Here is a 21,776-nt window from a genome sequence, read left to right on the forward strand (position 1 = left end):
AGTCTGTAGTTCTCATAGTTGCATGGTTTTTCTTCTCAAGTGGCACAAAGGTAGATGGTAACACTGATTTTAAGGGTTTCCAATTGAGAAAGCATGAAGTTCTTCCTAGAAATGACATGGATTTAAAAAACAAAGAACAGTTGGTCTTCATATCCTTGGATGCCAAGGGCTGACTCTAAGTCATAGTTCTATGAAGATTTTTCCACTGTTGCAAGGGGTAACACCCCAAACCACGAGTCATTCAAGGTTCAACTGTAAAAGTGCAGTCAAACTGAAGTTTAGAGTAGGTTTTAAGGAATCTCAAGAGAAAGGAAACATGATTATCTCAAACAAAACCACACACACACACACACACACACACACAAAACCTCAGTGATGAAATTCTGAAATGGAGCCTCTTACCTTGCTTTAATGATTTCATGTAGGACTTCCGAGAACAATGTGAACACATTAGAAATAGCCACTTATTTTTAAGTATCAGTTTTTATTAAAAAGTGCATTTTGATTAATTTACGATCTAGGTAAGCTATTAAGATATCAGTATGCTCTCTGGAATAATAACTTTACAAAGATTTAAAACAAACCAAATTTTAAAAGCCTTTTTATTTCCTTCACCATTATTGTTTTACAATACAAATATCACCTTGTGAATACACACACACACAAAAAAAAAAACCCTACAGAAGATAATTCTGCTGCACGTAAAATACAGAATGGATATATATATACTTCTTCATTCTTAAAAAACTATTTTGTTCTCCACATTGGCAAGTATAGAATAGAATACTTCCCCAAACATCCTTTTGTTAGGAACAAAACTTAGAATTACATGCAGTTTCTGCACAAATATATTTTAAAGAAATAGATCTCTTTTTTGTTGTTCACCAACAAAATTGTCATGAGAGTATGGATAACTAATTCATAGCTTTCAAGTTTTAGTTAAGTGATCATTTTCAAAACTTGCTTTTAAAAAAAGAAGTATTCATGGCTATTTTCACTGTAGAGTTAAAATTGAACCACCAAATAGGTAAAATAATGTAAGTGGGCCATGTCGTTGCCGCCGGCTCTCAATATGGGAGCCGGCGCTGACTTTCTGATTACCACCACGCCCCCACCCCACCCCCAGTCTGTAATTCAGAGCAACTGAAAAGCCATAAGCAGTCTTCTGATTTAATTTAGCTATAAATGCAAAATTTAGTAGTGTATACATACATTTATATTTTCGTGGAATACTTTATTTTAAATAAAAACATTTTTTAAAGATTGCCTACTGACCATACAATCAAGACAAGAAAGGCACTAGAAACATAGACAAATTTCTCTCCCAAGAAGCATTTTTAAATTTTAACTCTCTCTTCTCTTTGACATGTAAAAATCTTGAAATTTGGTTTTCGTAACATCATTTGAAAAATAAAGTTAGGAAATACTTAGAAAATCACTTTATAACAGAACCTTTTTATTTTATTTTTTTTGCACTTTTTGACACACTGTCTCTGCTGATTTTACAAAACCCAAAGTTACTAAACCTTTCTGTCTGTCATTTTTATTTGACTATCGGTGCAACAGGTAGAAAGATTTCAGAATCAGACCCCATTCAGGTACTTAGAAACCTTCATAGAGACATTTGCTAGAAAATGGCTTACAGCCCAATCTTTGGGGCAAGAGATATGAAAAGTATGTTTTCCCAAGAAAAATAATACACTTTATTTCCAGATGTGACTGGAAAGAACAGAACTTAGGATACAAAAGCTTACATTTATGCTGTTGCATCATATACAAAGGAACATGGTGGTTGTGGGTTATGTAAATCCCAGACTTATGAACAGGAAATGTGTACAGTGCATGATAGGTTAGATTTTCTTTATTGTTGTCCAACGCAGGTCCTTTGGAGAGAAAAAGATCACAGTGCTGACCAGGTAACTCAATAGGTTAAGTCAAGGTAACCGTTGAAAGATAGCAGGATTAGGGAGGTGTTTATTTTATGGCATCTTCTCTCGTGGAGTTCTTAGCACTTTGGACAGGTCCTCGTTCCCCCACTTTGCACAGCTGTTATGTGTCATTCACCAACCGGCTGTATTTAACTGGCCTACTGAGGTGGACTACCGGCCAGGGGAAGGGCCAATGGTAAGATCGAGGTACAATTCCTTGGACATTCTTTTCAAAGTACTGAAATGGCCTGTACCACCACACCCGGGCCAAGAGGTTCATCTGGGAAGCTTCTTTGAGCACCTAAGACAATAAAGAAAGGAAAAACCAAGTCAATAAGAGCAATTAACTTGCTCCAGCCCCCAAAGGAACATACATATTTTTCTCATGACCTTTCACTTTAAGATAAAATTTTTTAATATTAAAATGCATAAAGGGCCCCAGACTGGCTCCATGCCCATCCTCACCCCAGTTTCACAGTCACACCACCATTCTACACTTGGCACTCATCTGCAAACTGGGAAACACCCTAGTAGAAAAACAAGTAACTCCAATTCCAGGAGTGCAAGGAAAACCCGTGGCTTACTCAGCCTCTTGTCTATAGATAAACACCGCAATTAGCTTTTTAGTTACTCACTCTTCTACAATGAAAATGGACAAACTTAATGTTAAATATTAAGCTGGTGAGGGGCCAAAGGTAGGAAGAAGAGGGTAAGAATGCAAGTCAAGAAACAGGTGGGCACAACTTAGTAAATATTTTCAGGGACAATGAGAATGTGATATTTGTTCTAACAGGATGCAATCTCCTATGCCATTATTAACACATTTCTTGGTCGTTTTTTATTTTTAAGTGGATCAGCATCACAAAAGATAACATAGTCATAGTTGACTATCTCTTAAGGAAAGAGAAACCTAAGTAAGGCATCTGTGGATCCTTTGTACTTTTCCCCTGCCACGTCAGTAACACCAACCCAGGAGCAAAAGACGCGAAAATCAAATGGGGGAAAGCTCACTTGCTGATTGGCCATAGTGTGGTACCACCAGAAGAGTCTTGTAGTGATGTAATATGCCACCACCACGTCCACAGTGTAGTGGTCATGCGCTAAGAGAATACAGAAGATTCCAACTACGCTGAGAAGCCAGCAAATCCAGTGATACCACCAGAGTCGTCGAGGGGAATCTGAAGAGAGGAGAAATTTGCAATAATCCCACTATTCAAGTACCACTAAGGGCACCCAATCACACCTCTACCACCATTGTGAATGCAATTTCCTCATGTCCTTCTTTCTGCAAACCACCTCTTGGGCTACCAAATCTTTAGCTTATCTGTAACCAATGTTAGAATAGGAGCATCTTATTTTACAAAGTGTTTTTACTAGCAAGAGTAATTCATATTTGGCTGTTATTTGACTCATATAGTCATAAATACAGTTTAAAAGGACAAATAAGGACAGGTTAATGTATCATGATCCATTTTTTTAAAAAGCTGTTCTTGGACATTTAATTTATATGTAAATAATTGGGGGTTAATTCTCTATACAAAATCAATCCTTTCGGTCCATAGATCCTTATACATGGATTAATTATAATTGATCTGTCTTATTTGCTTTCCAATCTGTGCAACCATACACTACTCTGAGTCTTTGAGATTTCCACCTTCTCAAATACAAATCAGAGAAAATCCAAATGCCTGGGAATTCAGTCCAAGTGCATTCCCAGTGGTGCGGCAGTGTCAGATAAACACTGTCCCGTGATAGATAAACACTGCCTCCACTGGAAAATCACCTGAGGGAAGCACCAGCATCTCCATTAGTGTGCGCCTTTCAGCCTTGTACTCTCAACAGATGATCTGAAATTCTAGGCATAAATAGTCTGAATGTGGTCTACCCTCCCTCCCCATTCCAGGGGAGAAATTTCAGGATTTTATTAGATTCTCAAGGGGTCTAAGAATCAATCGCTCATTCATGCAACCATTGTATATTTATTGAGCATGTACAATGTGTCCGGGATAGAACTGCCCTAGGTACTGAGATCAATGTACAAAACAGGCAAAAAGCTTGCCTTTGTGGGAAATCCCTTTCCAGTAGGGAAGAAAGACAATAAAAAATAATTATAATAAATAAGAAAATTATATACTATGTTAGGGGGTCTTAAATGCTATGGAATAATAAAGTTGAATAGGATAAGTAGGATCAGAAGGGTGAAGGGTGGTTTGCAATTTTAAATGGAGGGTCAGGGTAGGGGTCTTAGTGTATGTATTATTCCATTTCCAGGAAAATTTATATTTGATAACTTAACAACATAGCAACAAATATTCATTCCTCATGCAACATTATTATAAATGTCCATCTATTTTAGTTTTTACCTCCTCTCTCTCACCCATTAAATAGCTATCGGTATCTCATTTTAAACATATAGAAACCAAGACTTAGAAAGGTTGTTTTTCCCAAGGTCACAGAGGTAGTGATAGCACCAGGATTAAAAAATCAGAGTTTGTGACCCAATATAGCACACTGCTTTATCATCTGCCAGAAGGATAAGGCTTAATCCCATTAAAGGATTTCAGGTACCAACCAGCAGGAGGCAGAAATCCCTCCTCCAGGCCCACTGACATCAGACCCATTCTGTTCCCATTTTGAGTCGTTATTTCCTGGTACAAGGGCTCGATCACACCCTGACAATTCTGAATAGACATTGTTAGAATTCGCTCTATTTGGTCAGTGCCTCAAAGCCCATCTTCTCTTATCCTGTTGTGTCCCCTAGCTTCGTTTTTCTTAAGACCAAAACGGGGCATTCACCCTTCATTCTACCACCTGTCTTCTGAACCTCCACAATCAATCTGTCAACCCTTCCTGGTTAATCTCCCTCTGGTCCTTCTACTTCTCTCCATCCCCAATGCCACCCCGGTAGTTTGAGCCACCACCATCCTGTACTGGACTACAGCAGCAGTCTCCTAACTTTCCTCCTGGTCTCGTCTTCTCCCTCTCACATCCATCTTGCAAGCTGCTGCGAGTGGTTTCTCCCTCCAGAAAGGATAAGGTGACACTGCCCCACTGGAACAAGCCTTCAGTAGGCACCCCATCTCTGTCCGATGCAAGTTCAGATTCCTTCTGGTGGCTTACGGCATGCTCCGTGACCTGGTTCCTACTTACCAGTTCATTCTCATTTCTCATCATTACCCCCACTCTAAATTCCAACCATGTTAAACTTCCAAGGTGCCATACGATCCCAAGACATCCCTCCTGTAATGTGTGTCCCTCCTCTGTGATATCAGCAACCTGGTTAACTTGTCACTCTATCATGGAACTGCCTGTATAAGGCTCACTGGGACTGTTTCTAACAGTAAAATATTGAACACAACTGAATTTTCTACAAGTAGATAAATGAAAAAATGTAATCTGTGGTTCATTTGTAGTACTGAAATATAAACAGCAATTAAAATGAACTAGAGTCTCATCTCAAAAACACCACTGAGAGAAAAGTGGCATGATACCATTTATGTAAATTTTAAAAACCAGGGAATAATATAATATACAAGTACAAAAACATGCATGGAAATGATATAGGGAAATGGGAGGGGGAAGGGACAAAATATTTTAATCATATGTTAACACTTTATTTGCTTTTGTGTTTCATAATAAAATATTTTAAGTGCATTTCTTTACAGGAACTTTCCCATTTAGTGTCTGCCTCACTTAGTGTTCCTGAGCCCATGGCCTCTACAACCATGGTCCAAAGACGTCACTGACCCATCACTGCACCCTCAGCTTAGAGCATAGTGCCAGGTGCTTGGAAAAATGGCTACTGAGTGAACACATGATCTTCCATCATCCAGTTGGTCAGGCCCAATACTAGATTTCTGTGTCCTAGAGATCTCCTTCTGATTCCTTCCAGCGGTTGTCACACCCCACAACACTACAGATGACACAGAAGGGAACAAGAAACTCCAGCCAAGAAGAGCAGTTACTCCCTCCCACATATAGTCTCCGGTGCCTGCTGTCTGTGTGCAGGCAAGGTGGTGAGATGAGGCACTGCCCTTCGAGGCCTCCAGCCTTGCTTCGGCAGACTTGCCACAGACCCTAGGAAATGGCAGGCAAGAAAATTCTAATGGAAGCCTGTTTTAGACTTACACTCTTTGATAAATAAGTAGGTGAGTGTGAGCATGACCGTGTGGCCGCTGTACAGATAGTCCCCACACATGTTGTGAGAGCCAGTTATGGACAGGCCACCACCAGCAATGAGCTTCATTATTCTCCGCAGTTGGGCTTCCCAGTCTCCGAAAAGCTGGCGGGGAAAGAGAAAACAAGATTTATCAGCCCACATGAAGGTGTGCTATAATTACTATTTATATTCAGAACTAGGCTTTGGGATATTGTGATTTATAATAAGAAATATATGTTTGGTCTTTGTCCCTGTTCCTGGCACAGAGCTTCTAAACCCTTTGGAATTTCCTAAGCGATAAGAAAGGTAAAGGTGTCTTTATCTTTGTTATTCATAACAAGCCATTTTCAACCACACCTGAGTTCACCTTAGCGAGTTGAAAAGCCCCTAAAGATGTTTGCCAGAATCAACCAGGTGGTGCGAGGGTTGGAGCTTTGAGTCCACTTCCTCCCACCTCTGGCTTAATCACCAATGGCCAATGACTTAATCAATCATGCCTACGGAGCAAAGCCTCCACAAAAATCCCATGGGAGAGGGTTTGGAACGCTTCCAGACTGGTGAACCCGTGGAGCTATCAGGAGAGGGTGCACCCTGGAGAGAGCATGCCTCTTCCCACATACCTTGCCCCGTGCATCTTTTCCACCTGGCTGCTCCTCAGTTATATCCTTTTATAATAAACATCTGATCTAGTAAGTACTCCTGGGTTCTGTGAGCCACTCTAGCAAGTTAACTGAACCAGAGGAAGGGGTCAAGGGAACTTCAGAAGCAGATCTGGCCTTGTGATTGGCATCTGAAGTGGGAGAGTCGTCAGTGTCTGAGTCCTTTACCTGTGGGATCTGACCACTCTCTCCGGGTAGATAGTATCAGAATTGAGTTAAAGAGAGCTGGAGAATTGCTTGGTGTCAGGGAAACACTCCCCCCGCCACCCCCACCACCATACCACACACACCTGGTCACAGGTATGTTCAAGATGGTTATTGAGAGTAGAGGAGACACATAAGGAGAGTCTTTCCTTTAAAAACATATTATGAGCCCCCCCCCCCCCCCCACCACCACCTTGAAGACTGGACACTCAATGTTTATGTTCCTTGGGCAACCCTCAGAAAGAGTATGGAGTAGCTTCAGAACTTTCCTGAGATATTAATATTTTTTATATTTCAACATATGCTTACCCATTTTTTCTATTATTCTGATAGAGAAAGAATTACTGGTTTGCTCCTATTACTGCAGTTTGGGGTGGGGGGTTTAAACCCCCAGGGAAAATTTAGAGATATATTTTCGCATGCGTGGCCTGGAGCACAACTGTTGTATTGCTAAAACAGCTGAAGATTGAGCAGTCAAATATACAAATAGTGTTTGGTATATGATTTCTGGGGACCAAAGTAAAACAAGGAACTGAGTAGGATGTACCTTCAATCTTCTGAAATTATATGGATTAAATTGCATGTTTTTCCTTTCAATAAAAGTGAAAAAAGTTTAAGAATAAATTTACCTGTCTCTCATACAAGTCTAAGCTGGTTCCTAGAGTAATAAATAGCTTGAACAATTCACTCGCTGCATTTTTCAATTGCTCTGTCAAATGAAATGTGTGACTGTCTCTATTTTATGACTGTCAGACTCTTTTTAAATTCTGGTTGGCCAATTTAATCACCATGATCATGTTGCAGCTTTTAACTGATAATATTACCACTTTGGAAAACATGTTCATATAAATATAAATTCATTATAATTTCCTTTTAAAGTTTTTACGAAGATTTCTAGTTAAGGAAGGCAGGTTGAACACACCAAAGAGGATATGAATTTCCAGGTTCAAAGGGATCACTGAATCAGCTCAATAGAAGAAAACATATCTACACAGCAAGACTCAGCATCATGGAATTTCAGAAACGGGGGCAAAGAAGAAACCCTGAAGCTTCCAGAAATTAGAAACAAGCTTCACATGAAAGATCAGAAATCAGAAATTTTCAAAAGCAACAACAGAAAACAGAAGGCTTTAGAAAAATGCCTCCAAATTCTGAGGGAAAATAATTTCCAACTTAGAATTCTATACCCAGCCACATTATTAACTAAACACCAATTAAGGATAAACTAAAGTCATTTTCATATGTACAAGATTTCAAATATTTTACCACCTGTGTACTCTTTTTTCGGGAAATTACAAAGGACATGCTCCACAAAAGAAGGACTAAACACAGAAAAAGGAACAGGATTTGCTAGAATGCTAATAAAAGGAGGGCTGAAAATTGTAGTCAGCCTAGAAAGTGAGCCTCCCAAATGAGTGAGTTAGAGCTCTGGAGAGCTGTCTTGAAGAAGATGAGACTGATAGAACACCCAATGCCTCTGACTGTATGGCTGGGAGAGTCACAATGTGAGAGTGAATAAGTATATACAAAACAAATAAAGTAAAAACCATGTTAATTACTAATTCTACAGGAAACAAAATACTACAGAAAGGGAAAATTATAGGAAACTACATGACTTGACTGGGAATAGCATTTACAAAACTGTAATAATGTAAGCACTGCATATTGAGTTAAATCAAGGAGAATCCATGTAATTTCAGATGATTGAAGGTACAGCCTACTCAGTTCCTTGTTTTAATTTGGTCCCCCCAAGTCATGGCTCTTCTACCAACTAGCTGTGTGGCCCCAGAGGGAAAATTACACTGGGAAGACAGAGCAAGAAGTGTTCGGTCTTATGAGAGCGCTCCACATACTCTGCTCAGGGTTACCTGGCTGCATTCCGGGGGGGCAGGATGGAGTGTGCTTACTCCACTGTAACTGTAAGTGTGACCACCCCAACAGTAGGCTTCTGGATGTTCATTTTCTTAAAATATATTTTTATTGGTTTCAGAGAGGAGGGGAGAGGGAGAGAGAGATAGGAATATCAATGATGCGAGAGAATCATTGATAGACTCACTCATGCACTCCCCCTACTGGGGATAGAGCCTGCAACCCAGGCATGTGTCCTTGACTGGAATGGAACCCGGGATCCTTCAGTCCACAAACTGACTCTCTATCCACTGAGCCAAACCAGCTAGGGCCTGAATGTTCATTCTCGAAAGAAGAGGTATTTTGGGGGACATTCACATCAACACTTTATCAGTGGACAGACGCTACAAGTTGTGAAAATTTAGGTCTCATAGCTACATTAGGATGTGAATTATGGTCTCCTAAGGTCACAGAAAAATCAGTTCTCAGTGAAAATACACCAATTTTCTTCAACTTCTAATGAATGGCTAAGGAATTAAGTAAACTGGCCAAGTCACTTAAGCAGCAACCATGCACAGCAAGAAACCGAGCAGAAGGTGGGAATGCCTTCTGAGTGAGACAGGCCACTCCAGTACAGTTTCAGCCAGTGAGCCTTTGGTTGTTAAAAAAACAGGTTTCTCAAAGCATTCTTTCAGTGCTAAATCACACCGGGCTCTGAGGGTGGTCTGTTCACCATCACTCAGTATGCAGACAGCCCAGTGCCCAGCTTCTCTCTTAACTGCTTTGAAGAGCAGGGGCATTCACTGTGCTTCAGCCCCACTGGCAGGGGAGGGAGAACCTGGGAGCAAAGCTCATCAAACAATGCTGCATACATCAATGGCTTTGGTGCGACTCTGACGAAAATGAGTAGTAAGGAGGAGAAATGCTATTTAATATTGTCCTTGTGTCTTACTAATGCTTTCTCTTACAGCAGCCCGGAAGAATCAGCAAGGCTTCCTCCCCCCCCCCCCCCCCCCCCCCCCGCTGTTCAGTGTGGCAATGTGACCCATGTCCTCTGGCTCCGTGCAGGTACTGCCTGCAAAACTATATGCTACCTGTGCACTGCCAGTCCCTCGCAAGCCTGGGTAAACCAGGAATTGGGTACATCTAGAGGAACTTTTCCTTGAGCAGTCTGGGAACCTTACAGAGGTAATGTCATGCTATCACTTCCCATTCCAACAACCATGAACAGCCAGCTGTTGCTCAAAGTACTCATCCATTCATTCATTCATTCATTCAATGAATCCACTGAATACCACCACCAGGGCAAATCATTTCTTTTTTTTATTCCAGAAGAACAATTTTCCTCCAAAACAAGAAATTCACTATCATCCATGACAAAGCAAGATGGCCAGCTGCTCGTACACTTAGACCACGGATCACACCTGCTGTGGGAACCAAGCGTCAGGGAGCAGGAGGACCAATGGAACCCTGTCAGTCCCACCCCCACAGCCCTCAACTGAGAAACACACACTACACACTACGGTGTCCCCTCAGCCTCAACTTCCCAATTGACAAAGGCCTGAAACAGCAAAATTACATCCTTTGGCATGTCCTTGAAGGCCCCACAGGCCAGGCAGTGTGTTTATAAGTTTGATGGAAGCTTTAGATTTCCCAGCAGCAGTGAGAGGCTCAAAACTGCCCCTTGTCATTTCTCAAGCTTTCTTAGTGTTACTGGAACGGGCAGTAAAAAAGAGGGTGGGAGAGTGGTTCTACATAATAAAACACTGCCCTTTGTTTTTATAGAAATTCCAACTTTTTAACAGAGCTTTCTTATCAATTCCTCCTATCGCCACATGCCTGCCATGTGCTTAGTGCAGATGATATGATGTCCATTTAGATTATTAATAAACAGAGAGGCTACTTCTGTTTCAGTTGGGATCAATCCGAATGTCCTGCCTCTCACCTCCACAATCTTGCCTTTAGTCCGGGAAAGAGCCTGCTATTGCTGCAAATACCTCCCCAGTGACAAAGGCTGAACAATGTCTACAGGTTCACTTTTTGTTGTTGTTCTAATGAAATTTAATCCATTTTACATGCCATTTAAGTATAGTTGAGTAGCTAAAACAATTTAAAATAATTTATTCATTATTCTCTGAGGATCTATTTTTCTTAAGTGTTTTCTCCTTTTAAATGAAAGTCCCCCATCTCTATAAAAGTTATTTTCATCTTTCATAAACAAACCAACCATTTTCTGCCTCCTTACACAAGGTGTTTTCAATGGGATTTTAACTTTCCTTGCTTTATACTGTGCTCTGTTGCACTGATATTCCACAGATTACCAAGTTTACTTTCGTAGGAACAACAATGAGCATAAACATGATCCCAAACTCGTTTTGGGTGACTGGACAATTTTACCAGCTCTGGCTCCATTTCTCTCATCTGTAACAGGCAAGAACAATACTTCCTCATCCTCAACCCTCACAAACCAAAGCGAGATAATGTTTGTAAAGGTGATTATTAAAATTGTACAGTGCTATACAAATCTAAGACAGCATGACAATTGCCAGGTTAAGTCAATATTTTGTGTGTGTGTGTGTGTGTGTGTGTGTGTGTGTGTGTGTGTGTGTTGGGTGGGGGGAGGGGTCCTTAAGTGAGAACTCAAGGCCTAGCAGGCAACAAGAGAAATTCGGATGGTTCTCTCCAACACACAGCCCTTGTGGATGCTCATCTGTGATCAAGAGAGACTTTTCTGAACTCTTCCTCCAGATTCACTCCTGGAAAGATTTAGTTTCACCCACAAATATTATGGCCACCTCAAGTGATCTGAAGCAGAGAGATTTCGGTATGCATGTCCTCTTAGAACTCATGTATATGAGTCTTTTTAAAAACACTTTCCCCTCCACTCAGCTCTGAAGGATTTGGCTCTCTGTACCTCTCCATTACCAAACACATCCATTAATTCCTATAATCCCTGGGCAAGGCAGGAATTGTGTGTGTGTGTGTGTGTGTGTGTGTGTGTGTGTGTGTGTAGGAGTCGTCATCTCTAAGTAATTATCAGCAATAAGACACTCATCCCAACCAGCCTCCCTTCCCCAGTAAAAACTTGACATTTTTTTCATGGCCTCTAGTAAGGAGATGTATCAACGCTTCATAAAATCTTAAATAAAGGTCAGCCATGGATTTCCATTCACTCATGTTCTTGTTCTTATTTGTCACATTAAAGAAATCCAGTTTCTCAGTCAGGCAGGACTTGCCTTTAACAAAATTATATTTGCTTAAGGTGTTGAGAGATCCTTTCGCCTACCTGGTCATGAAGTGAAAACTGAAGAAACAATTTCCCTCAGAGTTTTGTGCTGAAAATTTCTAAATCTAAAGAAGAGCACGATGAATACCACTAGACCCTTCACTGACTAGTATACTCATCGATTACCAACACGATCCCACATTGCTTTCCTCTCTCTCCCTCTCTTTCTCCCTCTCTCTCTTTTGCTCCTGGACCACTTGAGAATAAGTTGAATACACTAGGGCAGGTCACTCCTAAATGCAAAGACCAGGCATTTCCCTCTATAATCACACACATGACACAATTCTATCAGTCAGCAGATATCTTCATTCAGACTTCCCAATGGGCTCAGCAATGTCCTTTAGAGCCTTCTCCCCGCGATCTGGAATCCAATCAGAGAATACAGACTGAGGGTACTTGTCAGACTCTTCACTTTTCTTAGTCTTGTTTTCTTTATTAATGAGAGACGTTTTTGAAGAGTTCAGTCTGTGTGTTTTGTATAGAACGTTCCTCAATTTGGTTTTATCGGAATGTTTCCTTATGTTTACATTCAGGTTAAATGTTCTTGGTGGGAACATTACAGAAGTGACGTGTCCTTTTCTGTGCATCACATCGAAATGCATTTGCTATCACTGGTCCTAGTACTGGTTTGATCCCTTGGCTATGGGGCTGTCTGCCAGATTCCTCTATTGAATGTACACCTTTGACCATTTATAATGAATAATTTGTGATTTTGAAATTATGGAAACATTATGGCCCTCTCAACCTTTCACCTAATCCTTTAGCATGCACTGATAATTCTTACTTGAATTATTACTACAGTAATTGCAAAATGGTGATTTTTCTATTTCTACTGTTTCTTTTATATCTATTACTTGATGTTTTTCTCCCCCAATACTAATTTTTAAAATGTTTTCAATTAATGTATTTTAGTTAATTACTGTCACTTCATTGTAATGCTCCAATTGTCTCACACTTGGCCAGTGGGAGCCTCTCACGCAGGACAACATGGTTTTCGAATGGAACCCACTGGCCTTAGTGTCGGGGCAGCTCGGGAACCTTCCTCAGGAGGCCTCTGTCCTCTGCCACGTGGGTGATGCTTCCCACCCCCAAGGCTCTCTGCATTTCCCCAGTGAATGCTTTCCTTTTTGCATTTTTAATTTTTTTCAATTATAGCTGATATTCGATATTATATTAGTTTCAGGTGTATGCATAGTGGCTAGACGTTCATATAACTCACGAAGCTCAGTGAGTGCTTTCTGACTCTGGTGACCCCTTAGTACTAGATAGCTGTCGTCATGTAGGAAATCTGCCACTTTCCCAGAGTCTCCCAAACACAGCCCTCTCAGCCCTGGTCCAGTCCTTCCTCACCTCTAATTCAGACAACCACACAAAAGCAGCCTCAGCTGTATCCTGCATGTGACGTGTACCAAGAACCGATATGTGGCCACACTTCTTGCGTCTGCCACTCAGTGCCCTTAGGGACTGTGAGACAATTGCTATGAGGATGAAATGAAAACGCCACCTTTAGGATCAGACCTGGCACAAATTAGGGCCACATAATTTGGCACCACTCTGAAGTCTACCTCCCTCCCTCCCTCCCAACAGCTTACTTTCTAAATCATTGGACTTTGAGAGGTCTAAGAGACAGATGTGATCACATAAACCCCCTGCTAAAACCTTTCCTGGCTTGCTATGGCCAGACTCCTTAGATCAAGCCCACACTCCTAAGCAGGGTGGCAAGTCCCCTTAAAATCTGCCCACAACTTGCCACTCTGGCTTTACCTCTGGCCACAAAACCCACAGGATCACATGCCCAGGCACATCTGACGTTACCTGCTCCCCAGACTCTCTCTCACCCTTCCTGTTTTCTCCACCTACAAGCTCCTCCTCTCTCCAATTCCATGTGGCAAACTCCTACACATCCTTTTGAGACTTGGCCCAGACAGCTCCCTCCTCAGTGCAGCCAACACTCCCAGGGGAGTGTGCCACCTTCTTCTTTGCTTCCATGGCAGCCGAGCTGCACACGCCTATGACAGGAAGGGCTGAACAAGTCAGAACGGCCTGCGCGTCACATGTCTGTCATGGCTTCTGGGGGCCCATTTACCAGGGGAGGGGCACTTGTCTTACACATTTGTGTGTCCTAAAAGTGCACCGCACAGGATGGGCTCTCTAGAAATGTTTGCTCAGGAAATAAGCAACTTGCTTGTTTATCAAAAATGTCACATCTGCAAACTCTCTGCCCCACAATCTGCAAGTGTGACTCTTGTTGATTTTCCATAAAGAAGAAAAGCATTTAGAAAGTTTGGGTTTATAAAATCATGCCAAATGCATAGATCAAATGTTAGCTATACGAAAGCAGGAATAATCATGCAGAAATCATAACCAGAAGTATGTAAGAAAAATACGCATAAGGGACTAATAAATCTACTAAAACATTAACAGTAGATAGGGCCATGAGTGGTTATAAAAATTTCCCTCTTTTTCTGTATTTTCAATGAATCTATAATGAATGTGAAATTTCTTTAAAATAGGAAAAAATATTTTTAAGAGAAAGAATTTGCACATTTCTTTTTTTAATCCCTGTAAAAGGAAGAGTACAGGGGAGAGAGAAGTGGATAAGTGGAGAAGAAAGTTGAACAAAAAAGAAAACTATACTGACATTAAGGAACTGGCAAAGCGGAAAATTAGGTAAAATCAAGCATTGACAATTTGAATTCCACACAATTCAACAGGATGACATGAAGCTATTTTGGTGCCAGAATATAAGCCATATTCTGAAATATTACTAAGGTTAGCAGGAGCTAATCAGAATATCCTAACTTGTCAGCATGGAGGGCAGCTAGGAACACTGAAGCCTGAGAATGTAAGGAAGAACTGAAAAAGGTTATAAAATCCTCAAGAGCAACGAGTCTTTTGCCTTGTAGGACAACTCATGCCAGAAAAAGAGGCTTTTCGGGCTGATGACTGTCCCATCACGGCTCAGCAGTGAATGAAAGGACGCGCTCTGATCGTTCTAGTTTGTGCAATGCAGGAAAACGGATGGTGACAGAAGGGAGTACACAGGCCTTTCGTTGCTTTTGTATTTTATTGTTCCACTGAACAATTAAATTAATCTCTGATGCCACGCAAACATAACCCCTTATCCAACAGTGGGCTATGTTCAAGTGTGTTGGGACTTTTTTTTTTTTAAACCATGCCTTTCAAGTTCAAGAGAATCATTTCACTGAAAATACCCTGTCAGATTAATGCATTTGCCAGCTAAGTACCTTAGCGGTAACATAACTCCTTTCGAAGGTTTTCAAATCTAAGCTCACCATGGAGACCAAAAAACAGAACCCAAATGCATCTCACTTTAATGCTTAGTCACTAGATTAACTCATAAGATTATTACAATGGGCGTGGAAAACTGCATAATTTATTTCTTCTCTTCCATTAGCATCAGGATGTCAGAGTATGTGGTGTCTAGGGTAGGTTTGTTTGTTTGTTTGTTTTTCTCTCTTTGGGAGTTTGCTAAAACAGAAAGCTTGGAATACCAAAGAATTCTCAAATGTTTCTGCCTCGTTCTTTTAGTTTTTTAATGGAATCCTAAACAACTGGAAGAAGATGACAAGAGGTTGTTTCGGGGTTTGTACACATGTTCCTTGGAGAGAAGCTGGGATGAGATTAGTGTGGGCTAATCAAGGTACCCCAAACCGGGCAGCCTCCAGTGTAAACCTGGAACACCCATACGCTTATAATCTAGCAACTGAATATAACTACTTCCCTTTCCCAGTGGGTATCTTTGATGGGAGGGCCACCTTTCACACACGATTATTTCTCAAAGCTATTACATTCTGTGAAGTGACGAGTACACCACCATCAAATGCATGAACAATAGGGACAATTTTCATAATTATTACTGTATACTTGTTGGGACATTTTTCTTAGAATCCATGCATTTTAAGGTATTGGCATTAAGGGAAGAATTAAGTATACTAACTATGGGGTTTAATATGATGGCAGAACCAAGTTTAAGTTCACATGGCTATATTAAACATTAAGTCCTATTCTAAAGCTCTATTCTCTTTAATTTTATTGAGAACCAACAGACAGGCCTTAAATGGTATCTCTAATCAAGGAGGAATATCCAATTCTAGAAACGCTGGTCTATTAGGTCCTGTCTCTGGTCTTTTCATCCATTCGCACAGCTTTAATACCATCTAGATGAAGACAAATCACAAATATTTAATTTTTAGCTCTGATTTTCCCCTCAACTTCAGACCTATATTGCTAACTGTCCTGAATAAACAAGCACCTCAACTCTATTTGTTTAACCTGAAGTCATTAACTCCCTTTTCCTCCTTCCCTTGTAAGTATCGCAGTGGTAAAAGCCTTCCTTTCTATCCTCTTTCCCTACCTCAAATTTAGTACTAAGTTGTACTGATTCAGCCACTTGAACATGACTCAAATCTGTCTCCTCCTTTCCATCCCTATGGCCAGTGGTTTAGCTCCAGGCCCTTATCACAGCATTTTACAAATGCTGGACAAATAAATATAGGGCAGTGGTCAGCAAACTCATTAGTCAACAGAGCCAAATATCAACAGTACAACGATTGAAATTTCTTTTGAGAGCCAAATTTTTCAAACTTAAACTTCTTCTAATGCCACTTCTTCAAAATAGACTCGCTCAGGCTGTGGTATTTTGTGGAAGAGCCACACTCAAGGGGCCAAAGAGCCGCATGTGGCTCGCGAGCCGCAGTTTGCCGACCACGGGGCTAGGGGTTGATGCATGATAATGGCACTGAGCTCTCTTATTTCTGTACAGCATTTCACACCAATAGAACCCTTAGGTATTGCCTTCTTCACTCTCACAACTCCTTCAGACAGATATCAAAAGTGTCATTAGCCTTGTTTTGTCAATAATCCTTCTGGGGTTCTGAGAAGTTTAATGCAACTGCCACACAGCTAGTAAGTGACTGTGCAAGATCATCCTAACCACTGGGTAGTAAATTCCCTCTCTAGGCAATGGTTCAGAGAGAGGTTGATCAAGATTTCACGGTGAGGATATTGACAGACATCAAATAGAACATGGGGCTGGATGACATTTTGAAAGGTTCCTTTCAATTTTGAAACTCAGCTCTGCGTACGCCTCTCGAGTAGACAAAGCAGGTGTCTGGATCTCTCTCTGACAAAGTGCTACCCTCTCTCCCTAGCCATTGGTCGACCCCTGAATTTTGTAAGCCTGATCTGCCCTTCCGAGGGCAGCACCAAGCCAGTGAGGGCGTTGCTAACTCTTCTGTCTAGCTTCAGAAGTCACCGTTTCACCGTGAAATGCTCTTGCCAAACAAGTTAAAATGGAATCAAATCAAGTTTCCAGAGCCAACGCTGTATATAGGTAAAATATGCAGGAAAGAGGAAGACGTTAATTGACACTAGAAGCAAATAAACAGATATCCAGAATGTGGAATATTCTACAGGACAACTAATCTGATCTCTACAAGTTACTGATGGGGGGAGGGCGGAGGAGGAGGAGGAGAAGAAAGAGAAAGAGAAAGAGAAAGAGAGAGAGAGAGAGAGAGAGAGAGAGAGAGAGAGAGAGAGAGAGAGAGAGATCCAGAATTAGAGACTTAAGAGATAGAACAACTATTAGTATATGCACTGTAAAGAGATCCTAACTTATACAAACCAAATGTTAAAAAAAGGAGGCATTTTAAGACAATCAAAGTACTCCATGAAATGGTATTTGTTATACCAAATAATTGCTGTTAATCATATTGATATACCAACAGCATTAAAATTATGCAATAAAATGTCCAAAAGTTTTAGATGCATACAAAAGTATGTAGCAATAAAATGACACTGTCTTGGATTTAAAAATATTTTGAAAGGAAAAAATAGACGAAGCAAACGTAGCAAATCTTGACAATTATTGAATCTGGATGCTGGGTATACAACAGTACCTTACACCATACACTAGATTCTTTACTTTGGTATACATTTGAAAATTTTCATAATAAAACACTGTTTTCTGAATTCTTTCTCCCAAGAGTCCTATTCTGCAAAACAAGTAATTAGATTTAATGAGTTTTAACTGATAATGTTTGCTGGGGTTTGCTAATATTCCACCCTCTCCTACATACTTGATTTGAAAATTTTCAATTTCCAGAAGACGGTCACAGAGACACAATAAACGAGTGACACATTTGGGTTTGGTTTCTGCATACACTTCCTGGTATTACCTCTGCCTTTACCAAGAAAACCCACAAGCTATTTTTGGTCCCAGATCTTGGGTAGATAAGCTGATGACTAAAGCTGACTCTGTAAGTGCCTATGCTAACAGCCTGCACTGGCCAGCAGCTGGGCGGAGCTCCTGAGAAGAAACCAAGCCCGAGCCAAATTCCGGAGAAAGGCTACCCAGCATGATGCTGGATCCATTTCCAACCTGTGCTTGGCCAGATCACACATCTAACTCAACTGGCATGACGTGTTCCTTGGTGGAGAAACTTCCCAATGCACAGACAGGCTTTTTTAAGGAGCTGAACTAAACTTGGGCGAATATCCTAAGCAGTCAGCCTACTACTGAGAACATACTGCTTAACAAGGCAGGCTCCCAGCAAGGGTCTACACTGGATCCTTCCTGCAACCCAGGAGCTGCAAGGCCAGTGCCTGAGAGTCTCAGAGAATAAAGGAGACATGAGGCTTGCTTCTTGGTCGGGCGGAAGAAAGAGCAGCACGGGAGGCGCAGAGGTAGAACCGCCGACACAGACGGGGGACACTAGGAACAATTTTTATGATGGCTTCTCCAGAGTTAAGGAAAGAGTTTGTAGCAAAATGGAAAGAGCAAAGGAAGAAACTAGCTACCTCTCTGAGCACAATGTAAGACTAAGAAAAAGAGGAAACACAGTAAGCAAATAACTTAAAGGAATCCAAAATTTCAAATGATGAAGACACCACTTTAAAAATCCAAAGTCCATTTTCAGCCCTCTTCCCGGTTCAAGCAGAGGACAAATCTCCCTTCTGGAAGGAAAAGTACAAAGGGATGGAACTGAAAGTGCAGTGGAAAGAAATTATGTCAAACACACTAAGATAAGTCGCCCACATGGTCCCCCCAATCAAATCCAGGAAACCAGTCTCTTCTATTTCTTATTGCATCAAAGAGCTTTGATGTAGGTAAACATTTAAAAAAACAAATATTCTGCTAATTATTTCATGAAGTTCCAATGATCTCCCGAGTTGAAATTACTCCAAGGTAAAGGTGAGGAATAAGGAATGTTATGTGACCCTAATGGAAAGGTAGAGACAATAAGAGAGGAACGAAGTTTATGTTAAAGAAGGGCTTCTATGCTACTAGAGAAGATCAATACATTTGGCAAAATCTCCATTGTTTGGGAGAAAGGAGAACGCAAGGAGACAGGAACTGGCTCTGCTGTTACAGATTACCACCAAAGAGATTCATAGAAAGAAGGAAAAAATATCATTTCAAACTGAACTTTCCATCTAAGAGAGGGAAAAGCCATCTAAAAGCTCTTGGATCTGTGTCAAGGGAGAGAATGATATTTTAAAAATCTGGCAGGAAACCAAAGAGCTACACCCACAGACAAAGCTGAACTGCTTCCAGCACACTAACTAGACCACATAGTTCCCCAGCTGGGAAGCACTGGCAGGGTGTGGAAACCCTGAGAAGGGTGGGGCTGCCTGGCCATACTGCTTAGTGACATTCCCAGATGAGGGTGGGGGGACTGGCCTGTGTTCTGAAGAAATTTTCACCTTTGGCTTTAGTCAAAGGACCCCTGGGCAAGACGAGAAACAAACAAAAAGGGAAATTACAGTGAGGAGTGGTTTACCTTCGGAGAGCAGTTGAAATGCATACCAGGTACTGGGAGTGTAGTTACATACATTGTAATACACCGATACAGGTACAGCGTGCCAACTATGCAGAAAAATCTTCTGCTAATAATAGACCTGGAAAAAGGGAAAAACAGGGCAGACACTCAGTCATGAAATTCCGCAGGTTCATTTACTTTAAAAGTTTTCAGTGATCCAATAAAACAACCCCCAAAAATCTACTTGAGTGCTTGAAATCAGAATGCTACGACTACAGTTAATAGCAGGTTAGGGGAAATTTTTGAGAATGACGTGGTGGGTTTTTTAAAATATTAACTTGCTAAACAGTTTAAAACATTCTACATTGCTATTCATTAGGCTTCTTGAGGCCTTAAACCTGAGTTGACATTCAACTGATGTATAAGTGGCGCCCATGCTGATTGGTCAGAGCCCACTTGGTACCTGTGGTTAAATATTCAGAGTGCCTTTTCTGGCATAAAAGGGAGGATTATTTACAAAACCAGAATGACATTAAAATGAGAATTCAAAACTCTTCTGACATTTAATGAGCCAACAATGTTAAACAATTTTATTTGTACATCCCAGAAACTGATTCTCTTCACTGATCTGAGGAAGCAGGATGCCATGAAAAGAGCCTAAATGACAGCAGCCTACCCCATCTCCCTCTCTGTCTACTATGTGGCCTTGGGATACACTATGGAATTTCTGAGTCACAGTTTCCTAAATTGTAAGCCGGATATAACAACATTAGGAAAAATGTATGAAAACTCCCTGCCATACACACAATGGTAGCCAACAAATGTATAGTTTATATGGTAAGAAACAAAATCAGCAAGAATTAGAAATAGATCTCTTTTCCATTTTAAGTTGATTAGTGGTTCTAATGAAATTATTTTTTACATACATGTGAACATGTATGTTGAGTTTGCTAACTCCTCCAAATAACAAATTCCACATAATGAGGTTTACTTTAATTAGATTTCACTGTACAAACTTAACTATATGCTTGGATAAGAATGTCCCTTCCCTCTATCTGAGTCCTGTGGGTCTCCTCTTCCTCAACTTGGGGGGTTCAAATTTTACTAGTAACTTGGCCTGGGCAACTTGCATTAAGTATACAAAGAAAAAGAAACAATGGTAAGCTTTCCTCCTAGAATATGGAATGTTGATTACCCTACAAATGTATAGTGTAGTTCTATTTTTATGGGGAATAGATAATCCTACTGAAGCGTGCTAATTGGAGGAGAATTTGAATTATTTATATTTTTTATTTTAATAAGAGAAATAAAATGCTATGTCACTTGTGTTATTAAAAATTAATTAAAAATAACCCATGCTGCCTGGATGGCGTGGTTCAGCGGTTAAGCATCAACCTATGAACCAAGAGGTCCAGGTTCGATTCCTGGTGAGGGCACATTCCTGGGTTGCGGGCTTGATCCCCAGTGTGGGGTGAGGAGGAGGCAACCAATTAATGATTCTCTCTCTTCACTGATGTTTCTATCTCTCTCTCCCTCTCCTTTTCTCTCTAAAATCAATAAAAATATATTTTTAAAAATAGCCCATGCAACTATATTAGCATTCATCTTTAACTGCACAGTTCATGTGAGTTAAGTCACTTGGGTTGTATGAATAGAGTCTGGGTGTTTTTGTCTCTTTGCCCACATTTCAGAAACTGGGTCAGAACTGCTTACTGTAGAAGCCATCTTATTTTTTTAGTAAAGCTCTATATGCCACCTCCAAGGATGAGAAATTATTCAGCATAAAGCTGTCTTGTAAAGGTATGTGTCTCTAACTTCAAGTATGACAAAAGCACGACATAACTAAACAATGTAAAGAGGGAGATACTAGAGAATAATACTAGTCCATGTCTTAACAAGAACACTTGA

General features: G+C 40.7%; 1 protein-coding gene across 6 annotated transcripts in view; it reads right to left on the reverse strand.

Moving 5' to 3' along the window:
* Positions 1 to 584: 584 nt before the first annotated feature.
* SGMS1 (sphingomyelin synthase 1) overlaps positions 585 to 21,776 on the reverse strand; it is a 253,701-nt gene continuing 232,509 nt past the window's right edge. For 5 of the 6 annotated variants that reach the window (XM_079793327.1, XM_079793325.1, XM_079793326.1 and 2 more), the window contains 4 exons: positions 19,890 to 20,007; positions 6,057 to 6,210; positions 2,940 to 3,106; positions 585 to 2,229 (listed from right to left, as the gene is read on the reverse strand). In XM_079793327.1, coding sequence (XP_079649453.1) covers positions 2,050 to 2,229; positions 2,940 to 3,106; positions 6,057 to 6,210; positions 19,890 to 20,007 — 619 coding nt within the window. In that variant the 3' untranslated portion in view covers positions 585 to 2,049. The remainder of the gene's footprint in view (positions 2,230 to 2,939; positions 3,107 to 6,056; positions 6,211 to 19,889; positions 20,008 to 21,776) is intronic. The other variant, XM_079793330.1, reaches the window with a different exon arrangement.

This window comes from Cnephaeus nilssonii (assembly GCF_951640355.1).
Source record: "Cnephaeus nilssonii genome assembly, chromosome: 16".
Classification (NCBI taxonomy): domain Eukaryota; kingdom Metazoa; phylum Chordata; class Mammalia; order Chiroptera; family Vespertilionidae; genus Cnephaeus; species Cnephaeus nilssonii.